Raw genomic sequence first — 16,312 nt, forward strand, 5'->3', positions numbered from 1 at the left:
AAATCTGCTTTCAGTATTCGGTACGCGACGACTACAGACGCCTGCGCTTTTTATCTACGCATCGATATTCATATTCTTATTTTGCATTTATATATTCTAAAAGTATTTTGTAACATACGCGGAAATTACCTTGCGAAAATATTTTGTGTTTAAAAAATATATATTTTATTATGATTACGGACAAGTGAACTGCGCAAGAGGTGTGATCTTGACCCCGTTCAAGTAATCGACTGGAAAATAATACACTAGTATAGTCATGCTACAGATGGTCCTTATATTTGTAAATGTTATGTTCCATTAAAGTTTATATTAAAAATAATATTTATAAAGTCCGGCAGGTGGCAGTGTCATACAGCGTTGCGGTGGTACGCAACTGCGTTTTAAGTTCTCGTGTCAAGTTGCAAAATAGTCCATTGTGAACGACAGTTGACTTTTCTAAGTAAATCGGTAAGATTTAGTTTGTTTGTATGTTTGTTTTCATTGCACAAACTCTAAAATTGTGATTACATCAACTATTATATTTAGGTACCGTATCTACTTATGGTATTACCGTTAGTGCGGTACTGTCGTGTTTAAAGTTGGGGTCAACGGCATGTTACCAGTTAGAAATAACGGGTAAAACAATAAAATCTTTATTGGATTTCATCTACAGTGTCTGATTTACTCTGAAAGTTCTAACAGGAAACGATCGAAGAGCTCCTGAGCCTTGTTTGAGTGCTGTGCTGGTTGGGGCTGGTCAGTGTTGTCACAGGGCAGCATGAGACTGTCATCTTGGAGGGGACGTGTATTTTGGAAAAAAAAGTCCGTTTGACGACTCGCCAGTTCATAACGTAAGTAAACTATATTCAACTTATTTTATTCTAGGATTAACTTATTGCAATGAATTTGATTAAATGTGTGGAAGGAACAACTATCCACAGTTGCAGCACAACAGCCACGCAAAGAACTACGCATGCTTGTTGAAAAGTCTATTTGTAGGATTTTCACGTTATTATGAGCATCTCAAATTGTGCCTGATCTGTTTTAGGATGAATATTATGCAAGTGAGACAATTATCTTTATAAAGTTCAATCTGATTAATTAGCTGGCTCCTTGGCACATAATTTAAAACCTTGTTGAACTCAAACTTAAACTGCCTAATTGCAAAGTAGCATATTCTCACAAATGACAATTTTGGAACTTTGTCGTTTGTTTTGTCTATTACTTTGAGTAGCATTCCAAGCTGCTCTGTTCCTTCACATCTGTTGCAAGATTTTTTTACATTCCTGATACATTTGCACACTTAGGAATGTCAAACTCTTAATTGACTAACTAGAACAACTTGGATCAAGCAAGATAATGTGTGTAGTGGTTTTGCTACAACAAATTTGGTGATAATCCACCTAAAGCAGATAAAGCAATTTGTTTGCACAGTTTATCACTATGGCACAGAAGGAATCATAATTGCACCTCTCATGTTTGTGACCTATATTAACCAGGAACTAATAATAATGAATGACCAAATGTACAATTAAATGTTTGACATTAGTTAAGAGCCGTGCTCGACCAAGTGACATTATAGAATTGTAAAACAACAACTGTAACGATTAGGGGTGTGCGGTTTTCGATACTTAGTGTACGATACGATTCAACAATGTAACACTTTTCAAAAGTATTGTTTTGATTTGATTTGTCAATTAAAATTTTAAAAAATCCAGTTTGAACCGTTTTTTCTTACACCCCTTGTAATGATGTTTTTCAATTACATATTACCAGTAAATCTATGGTGTGTTATGTAAAACTGAATTGGTTTGTAACATTGAAATGATGACCAGATGAGAAATGTCATTTGAGTATACCAAAGAAGATAAAGGAATTTTAATAATTCTTTTGGCACATTCGCGTGTGCGATTACTTGTTGAATATGGGCTCTGAAAAATGCCCCATAGATCAATGCAGGCATCACGCCGGCTCAGCTGTTAGAAAGACAAACTAGAGGTTGACGTAATGTGTGCCCCAGCCAGGAGTGAGATCTGACAAGAACAAATAACTTTGATGGGCTGTGGAGTGTACTATACACTTTAATTTCAACATTCTGTATTGAATACAAACTACTCATTAGACAGGGGCAGCCAAACGATAGTTGTTTTAATATTTTCTGTGCTGTTGTTAGCATTCTGTTGGGAAGACTGTGATCCCTTTTTCCAGCTTTTCCAAAGGTCCTCACCCTTACAATCAATCCCATTTTACGTGGGATCGTGGGATCGCTTGTTCGTGGGAAGCTTCCACTTCCCACTGTAACTTTGGGCGGAGCAGAACAGACTGCATTTGCCAAGTTGCTCTGTGGGTATTAATAGAAGTTTTGGCTGCTACTTTGATCCCAGTTCCCCACTTGTTCCCGAGCGAACCGTTGTTTCATAACACAAGACCCCCATGATTTCCCCACAACTACCCCCTCTAAGCTGTGGAGAATAACGGAGATGTCAGAGCTGGCAGGAATGATTGCAAGGATTTTCAGTTTTCAGTATTGAAATAATATTTAAGTTAAGAGCTTGTAATTCACATAGCAGCTAGTATCTGACGGAAGATTAGAATGAAAAATACACTTTGTTGTAACATTTGAGAGGAGATTTAAGTGAATGTTTCTGTAATGTAAATTTGAGCACACATGTGCCTAAGTTACACTGTTAAAATAACAATATTGCAACACTGACATGTGGTATAACAATATCATTGCTTTCACAAATTATAATGACTGCCTGCAGACAGAACGTTTTCACAGTGCGTTTTCTCCTTCCTATTTTTATATTGCAGCCTCATTAAAGAATTATCTCAAATGTCCTCATGATTTTACACACAAGCTACAATGACATCATGGAAAAATTACTTGTGCTCAAGGTCATTGACCTCCTGAAAGATGAACCGTTCATTCAGTTTGAGGTTAGGAGCCCTCTGGAGCAGGTTTTCACCCAGGATGTCTCTCAACATTGCTGAATTCACATTTGTGTGTGGTCTGTAATAGATAAAAGAAATGTTTTAAGATTTGAAAAATCCTTATGTGTACCAGAACTCTTAGACCTGATTGCTGCAGAGGGTTTCACTTCTTTCCACAGAGGAATGCTGGAGATCTGACAAAATGAGCAATGGTTTCTTGGTCACTTCTCTGATTAAGATACTGCTCCACTGATTGCTTAGTTCAGTTGGTTGGTCAGCTTTGGAAAGAGCCCTGTTGGTTCTGAACTTCTTAAATTTAAAGATGATGGAGGTCACTGTGCTTACTGGGTTTTCCAAAGCAGCATAAATCTTTTTGGTAATCTGTTCTCCAAATATTTGCCTCAGGGCAAGCATGTCTTAGAAATTTACAAACAATTTATTTGACTTTATGCTTTTTACATCTGCAGTACTGAATATACACAATGTTCCGTTTCAAATCATGTCCAACCAAATCAATTGACCAAATTTAAACTGCAGAAATACTTGAACCTTAATTGTACAATCTTCCCAATTTGCATGATAGCTCAGAAATCCCTAGGAATCCAACAGCTGTCCAGATACTTGTGATACATTTGGGAATCGACAGTGACCAGAAGGAGTCAAGACAGCGCATGAATTTGTCAAAGGGCAAACTGGGGAATAACCTCGGTGTGATTAGATGAGGGGAAAGGGAGTAGGTTTAGGGGTGAACTCGGTGTCATGCTGACCATAATTGAGATGTTTGTCCGGGTGCGCTGGATTTCCTCAATGTTTGCTCTGTGGGAGTTCCCTTTAGTTGTCACATTGTTTTCTTGTGTTTCATTCGATTAGGCGCATTAGCAAAGCAACTCGGACGCACAATGCGACGTTATTTTTGTTTGTTTTATGAATTAATACTGAGTTGTATTGTTTTGTACAAATGGTTGTTTCATTTTACATTTGTATGACAGTTATAGTGTATGAGTAATAAAGCGTTTTGGATATTAATATTTATTCTCGCGGTTTGCCCCCGTAAAATTGCATCGTAAAGGATATTTTTTTTAATGGTTTTAGAAAGTATTTTGTTTATAGTCTGTTTTGTTTGTTTATCTGGGTATTGGTTTCGCCCCAGTCGCCCCAGCAGTTTTTGTAGAAAAGGTGTCATAACAGCATTTTAGAATCATTTTGGGGGTTGGAATGTATTCATTTATTCCTCTCCAATGCATTTCATTGGGCGTCAATTATACGCATATTTTTGCTACTCGTTAGCCAGCCCAGTTGACTGTTATTCTAGTTTTGTTGATTTAGTTTGGGACAAATTGTTTCTAAATCCAGACAAATTGGGTGGTCAACCAGCATTCCAGAGTGGATTGGGTAAGATCTGTAAAGTTCTGATTTGTTATTGTTTCACCACAATGGTCAGTAAACACTGTCTCTCATGTACTTTGCTTCTTTTGAAGCACCAGAAATAATTTTTGAGAAATAGCTATGTCAAGTCTTTCATTGTGCTTTTGAATTGCATTTCATTTATATAGTATAATTATCTGAAAAAGATTCGTGACAAATAGTCTGGGAAACCTTCATAGGTGAGTGTTCTGTAGTAACAGTAAATTTAGAAGTTAAATACTTAACAGGCCTTCAATTATTGTTATAATTATATGAAACGGACCTGTGACAAATAAAGTCAGGGAAACCTTCATAAGTGAGTGTTCTGTAGTAACAGCAAAGTTAAATACTTAACGGTCATTTAATTATTATCAAAAGGTTTAAAGGCCTTTAATAATCAAGACCTGGACTTTCAGAGAACCAATCTGGGGTGTACCCCCTCAGATGGGTTAGGACCCAGGTCACAGCTCAAGTACAATGGTGGACTCACTCACAGCTCGTCAGACTATTGCCTTGTGCTGTAGCCAGGAAGCAGACTAGCCAGGGGCAATGTAGCAAAGACAAAATAGTCATATTGTCTTGAGAATTACTCTATCTAGTATAAAAACTCTTGAATCTTGAATCTATTAAAAAGAAAAGAAATTTCTCACATTAAAACCATTACTGTTGGAGGATGACTGAACAGATTGCTGGCAAACTTCAAGGCTTAACAGCCAGTAAAAAATGAATAAATAGTTCTTTTTGAGGAGAGGTTGTTCCAGCAAGTATTACAATGACTCAAGTCAGAAGTTGCACAGTCCTCTGGCAAATTGCTTTTAAATGCATTTACTGGAATAGTCACCCTGAAGCTTTCCCATTTTTCCCATAGGCAAAAGATTATTAGGATAAACAGCAAATATGTTAACGAAACTATTTGTCTCGAACTTCAGTTTGTTCGGTCCAGCAGATTTTCCATTTGTTACAACTGTAAAATATGCATTCTGTTCTCAGCAACTCAGGCAGTACTAAAATTTGTGTAGCTGGTCAGGGATTGTGCAATTGTGTTGGCGGACAAGAAGTTTCCTCTGTTCAACATTTGTGGATAGTTGTGTCACACTATCTTTGTTTAATTCATTGGCAAGTTCCACTTAGTGTAGCTGTCATGATGTCATGCTATTCTTTTGGTATCACTAACACACCCATGGGGAAAACGTAATCCTTATCAGGAGATAACAATCCAAACCATACCGCGGAGAATTGCATTCTGCTTTTTTAGTGGAACCATATCTGTTAGCCTCATTTCTATCCAGCACGCTGAGGCTGTTTCTGATTGGTACATTTGTGTGTGTGTGTGAGTGTGTGTGTGTTTACTTTGCAAAAAGGATGCAAAATCTAACCCACACAAAACTTTCAGGATCCTTAAATTGAGTTAATAGTTAAAGTCCAATGGTACCTTTCATGTTGAACCACCGTTAAAGTTACCACACACCACTTATCACATGAGCTATCAGTGCACCTCACTGTGTCTGGGTTACCTCGTGCTTTGGTGTCAAATTACCGTATTTTCCGGACTATAAGGCGCACCTAAAAACCTCTAAAAATCTGACATGATGCATTAATGGTGCGCCTTATAGTCCGGTGCGCCTTATATAAGGACAAAGTTTAAAAATAGGCCATTCATTGAAGGTGCGCCTTGTAGTCCGGAAAATACGGTAGTCAGTAGCAAGAAGTGCTGCTTTTGTAAAGCAATTCTGTCTTGAACTTTTGTCAGGTACATAGCATATGTGCTTTACTTGAGGGTTGTTGGGTTTCGTTTTTTGTTTTTTCGCTCATTTAGCCGTATCTTATGTGAGTGCTGTCGTGCATTTGAGACCCATCTGTTTGCACTGTTTGACAGCTATCAACTCCCTCCCAGCTGAGTATCATGGACCAATGTCTCCTACTCGATGAAAATCCTCCCCATGTCCCTTTGTGTGTAACAATGGTTTATATTTAACTGTTGGCCTATATAGAAGTGTTTATGTGTGAGTGTGTGTGTGTGTGTGTGTGTGTGTGTGTGTGTGTGTGTGTGTGTGTGTGTGTGTGTGTGTGTGTGTGTGCCTGTGTGTGTTTATGTGTGCGTGCGTATACGTGCGTGTGCGTTCGTGTGTACGTTTGTCCTGGTGATGGGATTGTCAAAGGAGGAAGTGGTTACAGGATGACGGAATGGGAGATAATCGTGTCCTACAGAACCTTCATCCTTCCTTTACAGAGTCCTCAGTCATACAGTACATAAACTCTCTTACTGTTTGGACATAAAAACTGTAAATTGTTGAAGTTGAAAAAAAGGTGAAAAACAGCATCATTATGTGAGCTGTATTGTACATGTGTGTTTTTTTATGTACTGAGAATATTGCACATAAGCGCTATTTGAAGGTGTTTTCTATGTCGCTATATAGTGCATTTATTTATTTATTTATTTATTTATTTACTTACTTACTTACTTACTTACTTACTTACTTACTTACTTACTTACTTATTTATTTATTTATTTATTTATTTATTTATTTATTTATTTATTTATTATTGCAGTCATGCATTTATTCATTTTGGCTTGGGTTTAAAATCAACTTGTGAGTCTCATCCTGAGTCTGTGTTGATTTTCTAAAATGAAGTGCAGTTGCTGTGGGAAGAAAAAAAAAAACACGTCAAGTGTCTCGTTCTGCATAGATGTTTACATAACTGTGAAGTTGTAAAAGGCTAAAATGTATGGCAACATGCAAAAAATATATTTTTTTAATAAATAACAGTGACTGTCCAATGTGAAACTTCATGCAACGGCTGGAGACATGGGCATGGAAGCCTTCTTCCATACATTTGCCGTCTACTTCAGACAGTGCGTGTCTCAATAATCCTAAATCTGGTAAAGCAAAACAACAATGTTTGGATTTCCCATCAGCCTGCGTCATGACCCGCAACCTCATGAGTGCAGTGGGGGTTATTAAAGCAGGGTTAAAGGATGTGGGATGTCCATATCTTCTTAAATAAATACACAATGGTTAGCATTTAAAACCCCACTGGAGCAATAAAAACAGACGCCCCCCCCCCCCTCCCCATAGGAAATAATGGAAATATAAACCACCTTTGGTTAAAAAAAAACAAATTTTGTATCAACACTTTCTAAGCAATGTATTAACTATATTACAACTGTAAAACTAATATTAAAATGTGAAAACAACCTATTTGACAAGTGTGTCGTAATGGGTCATCTAAGCATTGTTAACGATCACAGGTAAGAAAAGATTATATGGTGACCACTACTGTATTTTTTATTCCCTTCTCACATTCTTCTCTTCACAACCAAGGGAACAACAAGAGCGTGTAGAAGCGATTTACTCCACTTTATTATGACAAATTCTGCCAGTAACTGTCGAATGCCTGAAGCTCTGTTTCTGTGGAACATTTCCATTCAATTTTTTCCATATTATTTGCCAAAGCTGCAACAGGTCAAAACTAGTACTAGTCAGATCAAGTAAATTGTCATTATTAACTTCAACAAGTTTGGGATTCAAAAATTAATCACTCAGAGCCCAACTTGCCATAGATAGAATTTCAACTTTTCAATAAATACACGATTGCAAATGTATATCTTTGTCCACGTCAGAGTTTGGGAAGAGCAGAACTGCAAACTAGCCATCGTGTATTTATACTTCTTAACATGTTTTTGTTTTGTATTACGAAAACTGTGTTGCTCAGTGACATGTCTACCAGTGGTTCCCACATTCTATTTGACAGTAACTCTCAGTCTAAACATTGGAAGTACAAAAAGTGTGCTCCTTTAAAGGAATGCTCGGAAGACATCAGCCGTCTGTCTTGCTCCAAACACAGGCCGTCTTCCCATTAAAGGGAATTATTTCCTTAGGAGCAACCCACAATACAAAGTACTTGGCCATGGTACAATTATGGTCAGAAGATTTGCTAGGAACAATGTGTTTGACATTATGAGTTTTAATTGGAACAACACATTCCCACTGGCAGCTGTTTATGTAACGTACAAGGCGTTCTTTATTCTTGATTAACAAGGTGTATCTGCATGTCTACAAGGGACATTTTAAACCCCCCCGAATTCTTAGAAAATAGCTGATCAACAACAAATTTGGAAAAGGAAATCCACAATTATAAGTATGTATATACAACTTGTGTAGATGTGTTAGAATTCCTGCATGGAAGAATGAAGTGTGATGAATTTGGACAAGTAAAAGAATGGGGAAAAAAAAGCACGACTTAAAGTTTAAAAAAAAAAAAAGTGTGCGGTGGAATTAACTTGTCAATACTGTAAATGTGGATTTTCCTTCAATAGGGCTGTTAGTGCTTCTCACGATTATGTGAATAATTGTTAAACTGTCAATTATTTTGTCGATTACTCGATTAATCCGATTTAAAATGATTAATTACATTATTTATTAGTGCTTCTCGCGATTATTTGAATAATCGTTAAGCTGTCAATGATTTTGTCGATTACACGATTAATCAGATTTAAAATGATTAATTGCATTGTTTCAAAATAACAGAAATGCACAAACAAATTGCGATTCATTTTTGCCACACCCGTAATTTCCATTCTACTGTTGGGAAAAACTGGAGTAAACTTGGCCGACCAGTGTCCAAGAACAGATTGCGCTTGACCTTTACGGTTTCGGTGTACATAGGTCACATTCCCACAATTATGGTTTTCTTGAAAGATACTTTTTTTCTTGAAAGATGTATTTACAGGAAACAGTAAGGACAATCACCCATGAACTCAGTTTACAACAAAATAAAACACTGACTTTTTGGCCAGGTCATCCAAACATTCAATGATGTGGTGTTTGTTTTCTCCCCTTAAGGATTTAAAACTGCTCCAACGGAAGAAAGACCTCGTTGTTAAAAATGCTACCCTGCTATCGAATTTGTTCTTTCTCAGATGATGACCAGTCATAGACAGGAATTTGCTGTCCTCTTGTATTTCTCATGACTTCTTTTCTTGATAGATGAACAAAGCATAAACGCGAAGACCACACATGATGGCTTCTAATGTATTTTGTTGTTCCTTCAGTGACATGTGGCGGAGCAGAACCCTCTCACTGATATTTGCACTGTTGCTGGGCTCAGAGGTAAGTACACTAAACCAAGTGACTGATTGTGGATGTTGCCCGCTCACCTTGTTTGATGAGGTCTGGAGCTCTTTCAAAAATCAGTGGGGGAAAAAAAGTAGTAGTTAAAAAAACAAAATGGAGCAAATTTCATAGGCAACAGCTTACGACGTCTATGAAATCCAAAATATTGGAGCGATCATTGTAAAATAAAAAAAATCATATGAATTGGTCTTGTATATATCTATGTGAGCATCCATTTTGATGACAATAAAAAACAATTAATTTTCAGTGGTAGTTCAGTTTAATATTTATTGTATGATACAACAATTAAGTGAGTCAGATGAAATTGGAAATGAATCGTTTGAGAGAGGGTGGATCTTCCTGAAATGAATCTTGACCACTATCCAGGTTACATGGTGCGATGATGTGGAATACATGACTGCGGATGACCAGCAAGAGAATTTGGGCAACATATCCACAGTCCTTGGAGCGACGCGTCACCAGATCCTGGCTGCGCAGTTCGAGTGCTACCTGAAGATAATCCGCGATCCACCACGAGCAGAAGAAGGTGATGTGTTTATTTAACTTGTTGGATAAGAATGTAAAAATGTCTCTACTATGTATTTATATTCTTTATATTTACAATGGGAAAATTCGAAACGAATCAGGAGTCGACCAGCATCTGACAGACTGAGGTCGGCAAAACCATGAAAAGAGAAAGCAAAGTGGCCACGTGTGTCATTTCAAAGTACACAGAGTCATCTCTCATTCCCCTCAGACGCCCTTTTGTGTTTTGGTGCTTTAGTAATTCATTCAGATATACGTACATACTGTACTGCGGTTGCTGCAAAGAAAGAGGATGTGAGTATGAAAGAAAGGAAACTTGGCCTTTGTCTGGTGGAGCTGCTTTTTACAGCTGCTTGCTTCTAATCCCCCTTTGGAATGGTATTTCGTGATCGGTTTCCCAGCAAGCTGCTGGGCAGCTTGCTACTACCGGGCTTCCGGCTATTGTTGGACAATACGATCGACAGTATTTTGCAGAGTTAATTTATATGACGGGGAGTTTTAAATGTTTAAATTCTTATCTATCTGCGTGACTATGCCGCATGCATTTGTTAGCTCTCTATTCACGGTAACAATTGAGTTTTCATTTTTCAAACCATGTTCACAAATTACCATATCCAATCATCCACCATTTCAGTCATTTGTGTGAGGTACTCTGAGGTCAAGGCTTCAAACATTGAAGTGAACTTTACAACATTCGTGGCAAATTTCAAACAATTAACCATTGTTATATTGTCTCAACGCATTGGTTGTAGTATTCCTTTTGTTTCATTCCAATAGAGTGGAGGAATCCTTTCCAGGCCTCATATGTTCCCGTACTTCTTGTATCTACTGCCCTCTGCAGGTAATTACTGCAACCGCACATGGGACGGCTGGCTGTGTTGGGGGGATTCGTCTCCAGGGACGGTCATACAGATGTGCCCTGAATACTTCCACGATTTTGACCCTGCTGGTAAGGCCAGGACAAGGTCAATACAAAAACAATTATTCAATCTTGCAAAGTCAATTCTACCATCTTGTTCAACAGAAAAAGTTACCAAAGTTTGTTACCCTGATGGACAGTGGTTCCACCACCCAGACAGCAACAGAGTGTGGTCCAACTACACGCAATGTACGTTCTACACTAAGGACAAACTCAAGGTGAACATAATACACTCAAATCTCTTTCTTAGGGGTACAATGAAAAACTGTAAGGAAAATTTATTGGGAAGCTTGTCTGAAAATAACTTCAATTGAGGTTGGTTCTTACTTGTTTTGTACAGTTTGCCATCAGTCTGTACTACCTGGCCATGGTGGGACATGGCCTCTCCATTGTCTCCCTCATCATTTGCCTCGTCATCTTCTCTTATTTCAAGTGAGTGAATTTTTTTCAATATCCATGCAGTCATCTGCAAGGCATTTTATTTGTCAGGGTAATGTTGTCAAAAGACATTCAAATCCGAGTAAATAAACTCGTCAGGGACCATAGCTGGTGGTATAATAATTACGATTGCAATGATTTGACACACAGATGTATTTCTTTTTCCACTCTATTTCTTTTTCCAATGAGAAACTGGGTGAATGGAAATGAATGAAAATGTGGAATGCTTTGTTCATCAGTCGAGGATCCACTGTATAAACATAAACACTTTTTGGGAATGAAAAATGTGTATATCTACAGAATTTGAATACACCCATTATTAAGAATGTTACACCTTTGCCTTTTTTTCAGGAGTCTTAGCTGCCAGAGAATCTCCCTCCATAAGAACATGTTCCTCTCCTTCATTTTCAACTCGATTGTAACCATCATGTGGCTCTCTCTGACAGTTGCCAACAACCAGGCCATAAACACAAGCAACCCTGTGAGTTCACCACACCGTAATAATGAAAGAAATTGTCTGTGGTGATTTTAGTATTAGAATTCACACCTTCTCCCCTGGTAGATGAGCTGTAAAGTGTTGGCTGTGCTCACCCAATACACGTTGACCTCAAACTACTTCTGGATGCTGTGCGAGGGCATCTACCTTCACACGCTCATTATCGTGGCCGTCTTTGTGGGAGAGCAGAAGCTCTTCTGGTACTATGTCTTGGGGTGGGGTAAGTACCGTCGACATCATCACGTCATTAGATGGACTTTGTATTACGTGTCTAAAATCGCACCTGTCAAAGTGCTGGCTACCACATGTTTACAGTGATACCAGTACTCGCTGAGTACTCACCGATAACCGGTTACCAAGATCTCTAGTACTTTTGTTTAAAAAAACAAAAAAAAGGGGGATGGGGGGTGTACTGATTACATTTTTGATTAAAATCATTTAACCCAATGACATTTTCAACAAAGACCATTTTTCTGACACAGATGATGATTCACTAATGTGTCAGACTACCACCAAGGAAGACTTAGTCAATTTCAAATTTTTCTTCTTTTAAGTATTGGTAACTGGTAGTGGTAACCTCCATGCCTCCTAATATCCAAGAGTACCTGATAGCTCAAAAGAAGGTTGTAAAGGCTCAATGCTATACCTACTATTAGTACTTACCCATCCCTAATTTTTAAATGTGTTAGGATGTGTGCATATGCATGAGGTATCAGAGTCAGAGTCATCTTTATTGTCAATTCCTTCATGCCAACCTTTGTACGCACGTGTAAATGCAATTTGATGTGAGTATAGACGGGGATTTTTTTTCGTTTGCTTGGGATACATTATATGAATAAGCTATCATTGTATTGATACAAAATACAGTCGTCAAAATGTATATAGAACAAGGGGTAGAATGGAATCCTTTTGTTACTTCTTCCTATTGCCTTTCCAACTGTAAAAGTGTGCTTAATGACTATTTTGATGTGCATACTGGAAGAGAAGTCTGATGTGTGTCTCTATCGTCAGGCTTTCCCATCATTCCTGCCATCACCTATGCTGTTGCTCGTGGGCTCTTCTTTAATGATAAGTAAGTGACCAGGGTAGTGATGTCATCATGGGTTATGGATGAGGTCATGTATGTGTGGGTTGGGATTAATAGCAGGTTAGGTATTAGGTTAGGTTTTTGGATTAGGTATTTGTTTTGGAAAGACACTTTGGATTTGGTTTAGGGTTCACGATGAGGTTAGGGTGAAGTCAATAGGTTAGTATGCCTTTGTTTTAGGGTTTGGGATTAAGTGAAAGTATCCTTAGCATTAAAGTGGATTAGAGGTTAGGTCAACCCCCGTTCCCGTGCTTTATTATGGAACGATTAACTAATTCTGTATGCGTCTCAGGTGTTGGATCAACTCAAACACTTACCTGCTTTACATCATTCATGGACCCATCCAAGCAGCGCTGCTGGTGAGCAATTGATTACAGTATCCTCTCAGCAGATACTTGATTAGGTCCACGTGGACATTCTGTTGCGCTGCAAAGAGATCCAATGCTGCAACTAACATGTTGAATTGATATATGTGTCACTCAAAGTTGAGCACTATAATATTGTACTAATTGCTTGCTCATCCACCTTTCTTCTATCTGCAGGTAAACTTGTTCTTCCTCCTGAACATTTTGCGGGTTCTGATCACCAAGCTTAAGGAGACCCACTGTGCCGAGTCCACAACCTACATGAAGGCCGTGAGAGCCACGCTTATCCTTGTCCCTCTGCTCGGAGTCCAGTTCATTCTTGTTCCCTGGAGGCCAGAAGGGCGCATCAGCCGGGCCATATATGATTTCTTTATAAATATCTTCTGTCATTTCCAGGTAAGAACCATAAAACCATTGCCATTTCAAAAGTGAAAATTAAACAAGAAAAATGTAATAGTATTTGTTTAGTGTATATTATTTACTTCTCACTGCCGCTATTTGGGTTACTGCTGAGATTATTAGGGAGAAGGTCTTCAAAATGTCTTTCATTAAACTCGAGCATTAACTTCAGCTTTATTGTTGATTTATGATGTCTTTTACATCATGTACTTCAGAGCCACTTTGTAAATTGTCGCTATTCTTCATGTTGATCTTTTTATTTTACAGGGACTCCTGGTGGCAATTATATTATGTTTCTGCAATAGTGAGGTATGTTAACAATACAAGACACAAAGTCGGCATTAGTTGGACTCTCGCTCTTTGTCGAGTATATTGATTTTTGTGGGGTGAGCGTCAATGTCTTCATTCTTGTGGTCTTCGGTGAAAACAATTGGACCATTGTGTGGTCATGCTAATTTGTCCGTTTAATATGATTTCTCGGCTCGTTGGTGCACTGGTTAGCACGTCCGCCTCACAGCTAGGAGGGTGCTGGTTTGATTCCACCTCCGATCTTCCCTGTTTGCATGCTCTACCCGTGCCTACGTGGGCTTTCTCGGGGCACTCCGGTTTCCTCCCACATTCCAAAACATGCTTGGTAGGCCAATTGAGCACTCCAAATTGCCCCTAGGTGTGAGTGCGAGTGCAGATGGTTGTTCGTCTCTGTGTGCCCTGCGATTGGCTGGCAACCGGTTCAGGGTGTCCCCCGCCTACTGCCCAATGACTGCTGGGATAGGCTCCAGCACACCCGCGACCCCCGTGTGGACAAGCGGTACAGAACGGAATGGATGGACAATTTGGACATCTGCCGAAGCAAATAAAGTGCACTATGCTTGAAACGACAATACACAATATCCTTGAGGTCATACCTCTGGTCGTCAAGCAACTTGGCTCTCAATTGTCTATTTAGATGCCTTTTTATTCTTTACTATTCTATTTTTGTTGTTATTATTATTATTAAATTTTGAGTGTCACCACTGTTTTGTTGTCACCATAAGGCCCAAACGGCACTGCAGAGGAAATGGGCCCAGTGGAAATTGGCGTGGGGTAAGACGGGCTGGGGAGAGACCCCCGTTAGCAACAGCCACTTCAGCTACCACCACAACTCATCAATTACAGAGACCAGTCGCACCACCGTCAGCATGGAACAGCCTGATACGCATTGGAAAAGCGGCGAGGACGCTGGCTTCCTGTCCGGGAAGCAGCCAGGGAGAAGTGTGGAGTGCACCAATGGGGAGGTGGATGTGCTCAACAAGCCGCACCTCACTGAAATGTGACATAGCAGAAGGGGTATCTATTTGTTTTTGTTTTTTTTTGTTTAAGAAAAAAAAAGTATCCTGTATTATTTTTGGAACATGAAGCGCATTTAAAGTCCTTTGATTTTTCTCCCGCGTGCCCCATGTATGCAAGTCGGTTTTTCAGTTCGTCGTCTGTAATTCCAATTCCTTGCTATTTATTCCAAGCATCTAATTGCATCTAAATAGCAGCACCTTTTTCTTCAAACCTTTTTCTTTTTTTACTATCGGAGCCCGTCCTCAGCTCCACTTGAATCAACACCCGTGTAAATTGCACAGCGAACAAAAGCACACAATATCCAGCCCAAATCTAGCATAATAGCAATCATAATTTATCAAATACATAATCCAAATAATCGATTTGACACAGAATACTTCAGAAAGATATTGCGGTTTATAATTGGAATGAATTATGAATGAAATGTATAATTGTATAAAAATAGACTCGTTCATAGTCTATCATAGTCTACCTATTATTAGAGCACTTGCAAAACAAGCATACATTTTGTGATAACAGCTTCGATTTACGCACATGTATACACTGTTAAATACACAATGTATATTATTTTGTCGTACTTATATTAAGTTAATGTACAATATGTGGCTGTAGAATCTTTGATTTATTTCTCATTTCATGGATGGATGGGTGGACTAGTTGGGAAAAATAAAAACTCCATAGGTTGCATATATCTGAGGAACTACTTGGTCTACTGTGAATCTTATTATTCAGAATATCGACAACATTCTTCAGAATATCAAACTCAAGTAACATGCAGCAGTACAAGCGAGGGGTAACAATGTTGAAATGCTATAAAAAGACGAGGTCCCACCGAGATTTGAACTCGGATCGCTGGATTCAAAGTCCAGAGTGCTAACCATTACACCATGGGACCAGACGGGGCAATAGGACACACACGTAGTGTTTTAAATACATATATAAAGAAAACATCTCAGCCGAATGTTTACTTCTAAACTATATCAAACGACTAAACTATCCCTGCCGAATGTTTACTTCTAAACTATATCAAACGACTAAACTATCCCTTGAACATGCCTTTTCGGTTATTACGTAGCCGGAGTGAATTAGTTACGTCAACATTTGAAACACGACGAAAACGATTACATTCCACGCTCCGGCGCGCCCACTCGCTTTCCCATTTATCACTATACATAACTTCAGCATGACGTCTTTAAAGGCCCCAAGGAATTCAGAAACACGACCATGTCATGAACTCGTGAAGACGACATAAAAGTCTTTACAACTAATCCGTGATCGTGTAATGCAATGCAAACAGCAGTA

General features: G+C 38.7%; 1 protein-coding gene and 1 non-coding gene across 2 annotated transcripts; one reads left to right on the forward strand and one right to left on the reverse strand.

Moving 5' to 3' along the window:
* Positions 1–677: 677 nt before the first annotated feature.
* Positions 678–15,713, forward strand: calcrl2 (calcitonin receptor-like 2). Its single transcript, XM_061271364.1, has 13 exons — positions 678–830; positions 9,371–9,428; positions 9,819–9,978; positions 10,819–10,926; positions 11,002–11,114; positions 11,237–11,328; positions 11,686–11,815; positions 11,897–12,050; positions 12,842–12,902; positions 13,210–13,276; positions 13,460–13,678; positions 13,949–13,990; positions 14,716–15,713. The coding sequence occupies exons 2-13, from the start codon at positions 9,375–9,377 to the stop codon at positions 14,992–14,994; spliced, it is 1,479 nt and encodes a 492-aa protein (XP_061127348.1). The 5' UTR covers positions 678–830; positions 9,371–9,374; the 3' UTR covers positions 14,995–15,713.
* Positions 15,714–15,833: 120 nt separating this feature from the next.
* On the reverse strand, positions 15,834–15,905 carry trnaq-uug (transfer RNA glutamine (anticodon UUG)). The gene has a single exon. It is a non-coding gene; the product is annotated as a tRNA-Gln (tRNA).
* Between the last annotated feature and the right edge of the window lie 407 nt (positions 15,906–16,312).

The sequence above is a fragment of the Syngnathus typhle genome, linkage group LG2 (assembly GCF_033458585.1).
Source record: "Syngnathus typhle isolate RoL2023-S1 ecotype Sweden linkage group LG2, RoL_Styp_1.0, whole genome shotgun sequence".
NCBI classification, from domain to species: domain Eukaryota; kingdom Metazoa; phylum Chordata; class Actinopteri; order Syngnathiformes; family Syngnathidae; genus Syngnathus; species Syngnathus typhle.

What these genes read in the sequence shown, in the direction of transcription:
- calcrl2 (XM_061271364.1), top strand. Translation starts at nt 9,375, where the DNA reads ATGTGGCGGAGCAGAACCCTCTCACTGATATTTGCACTGTTGCTGGGC. An exon ending in GTACTATGTCTTGGGGTGGG is followed by an intron (nt 12,051 to 12,841) that starts GTAAGTACCGTC and finishes CTCTATCGTCAG; the next exon opens with GCTTTCCCATCATTCCTGCC. An exon ending in CCATCCAAGCAGCGCTGCTG is followed by an intron (nt 13,277 to 13,459) that starts GTGAGCAATTGA and finishes TTCTATCTGCAG; the next exon opens with GTAAACTTGTTCTTCCTCCT.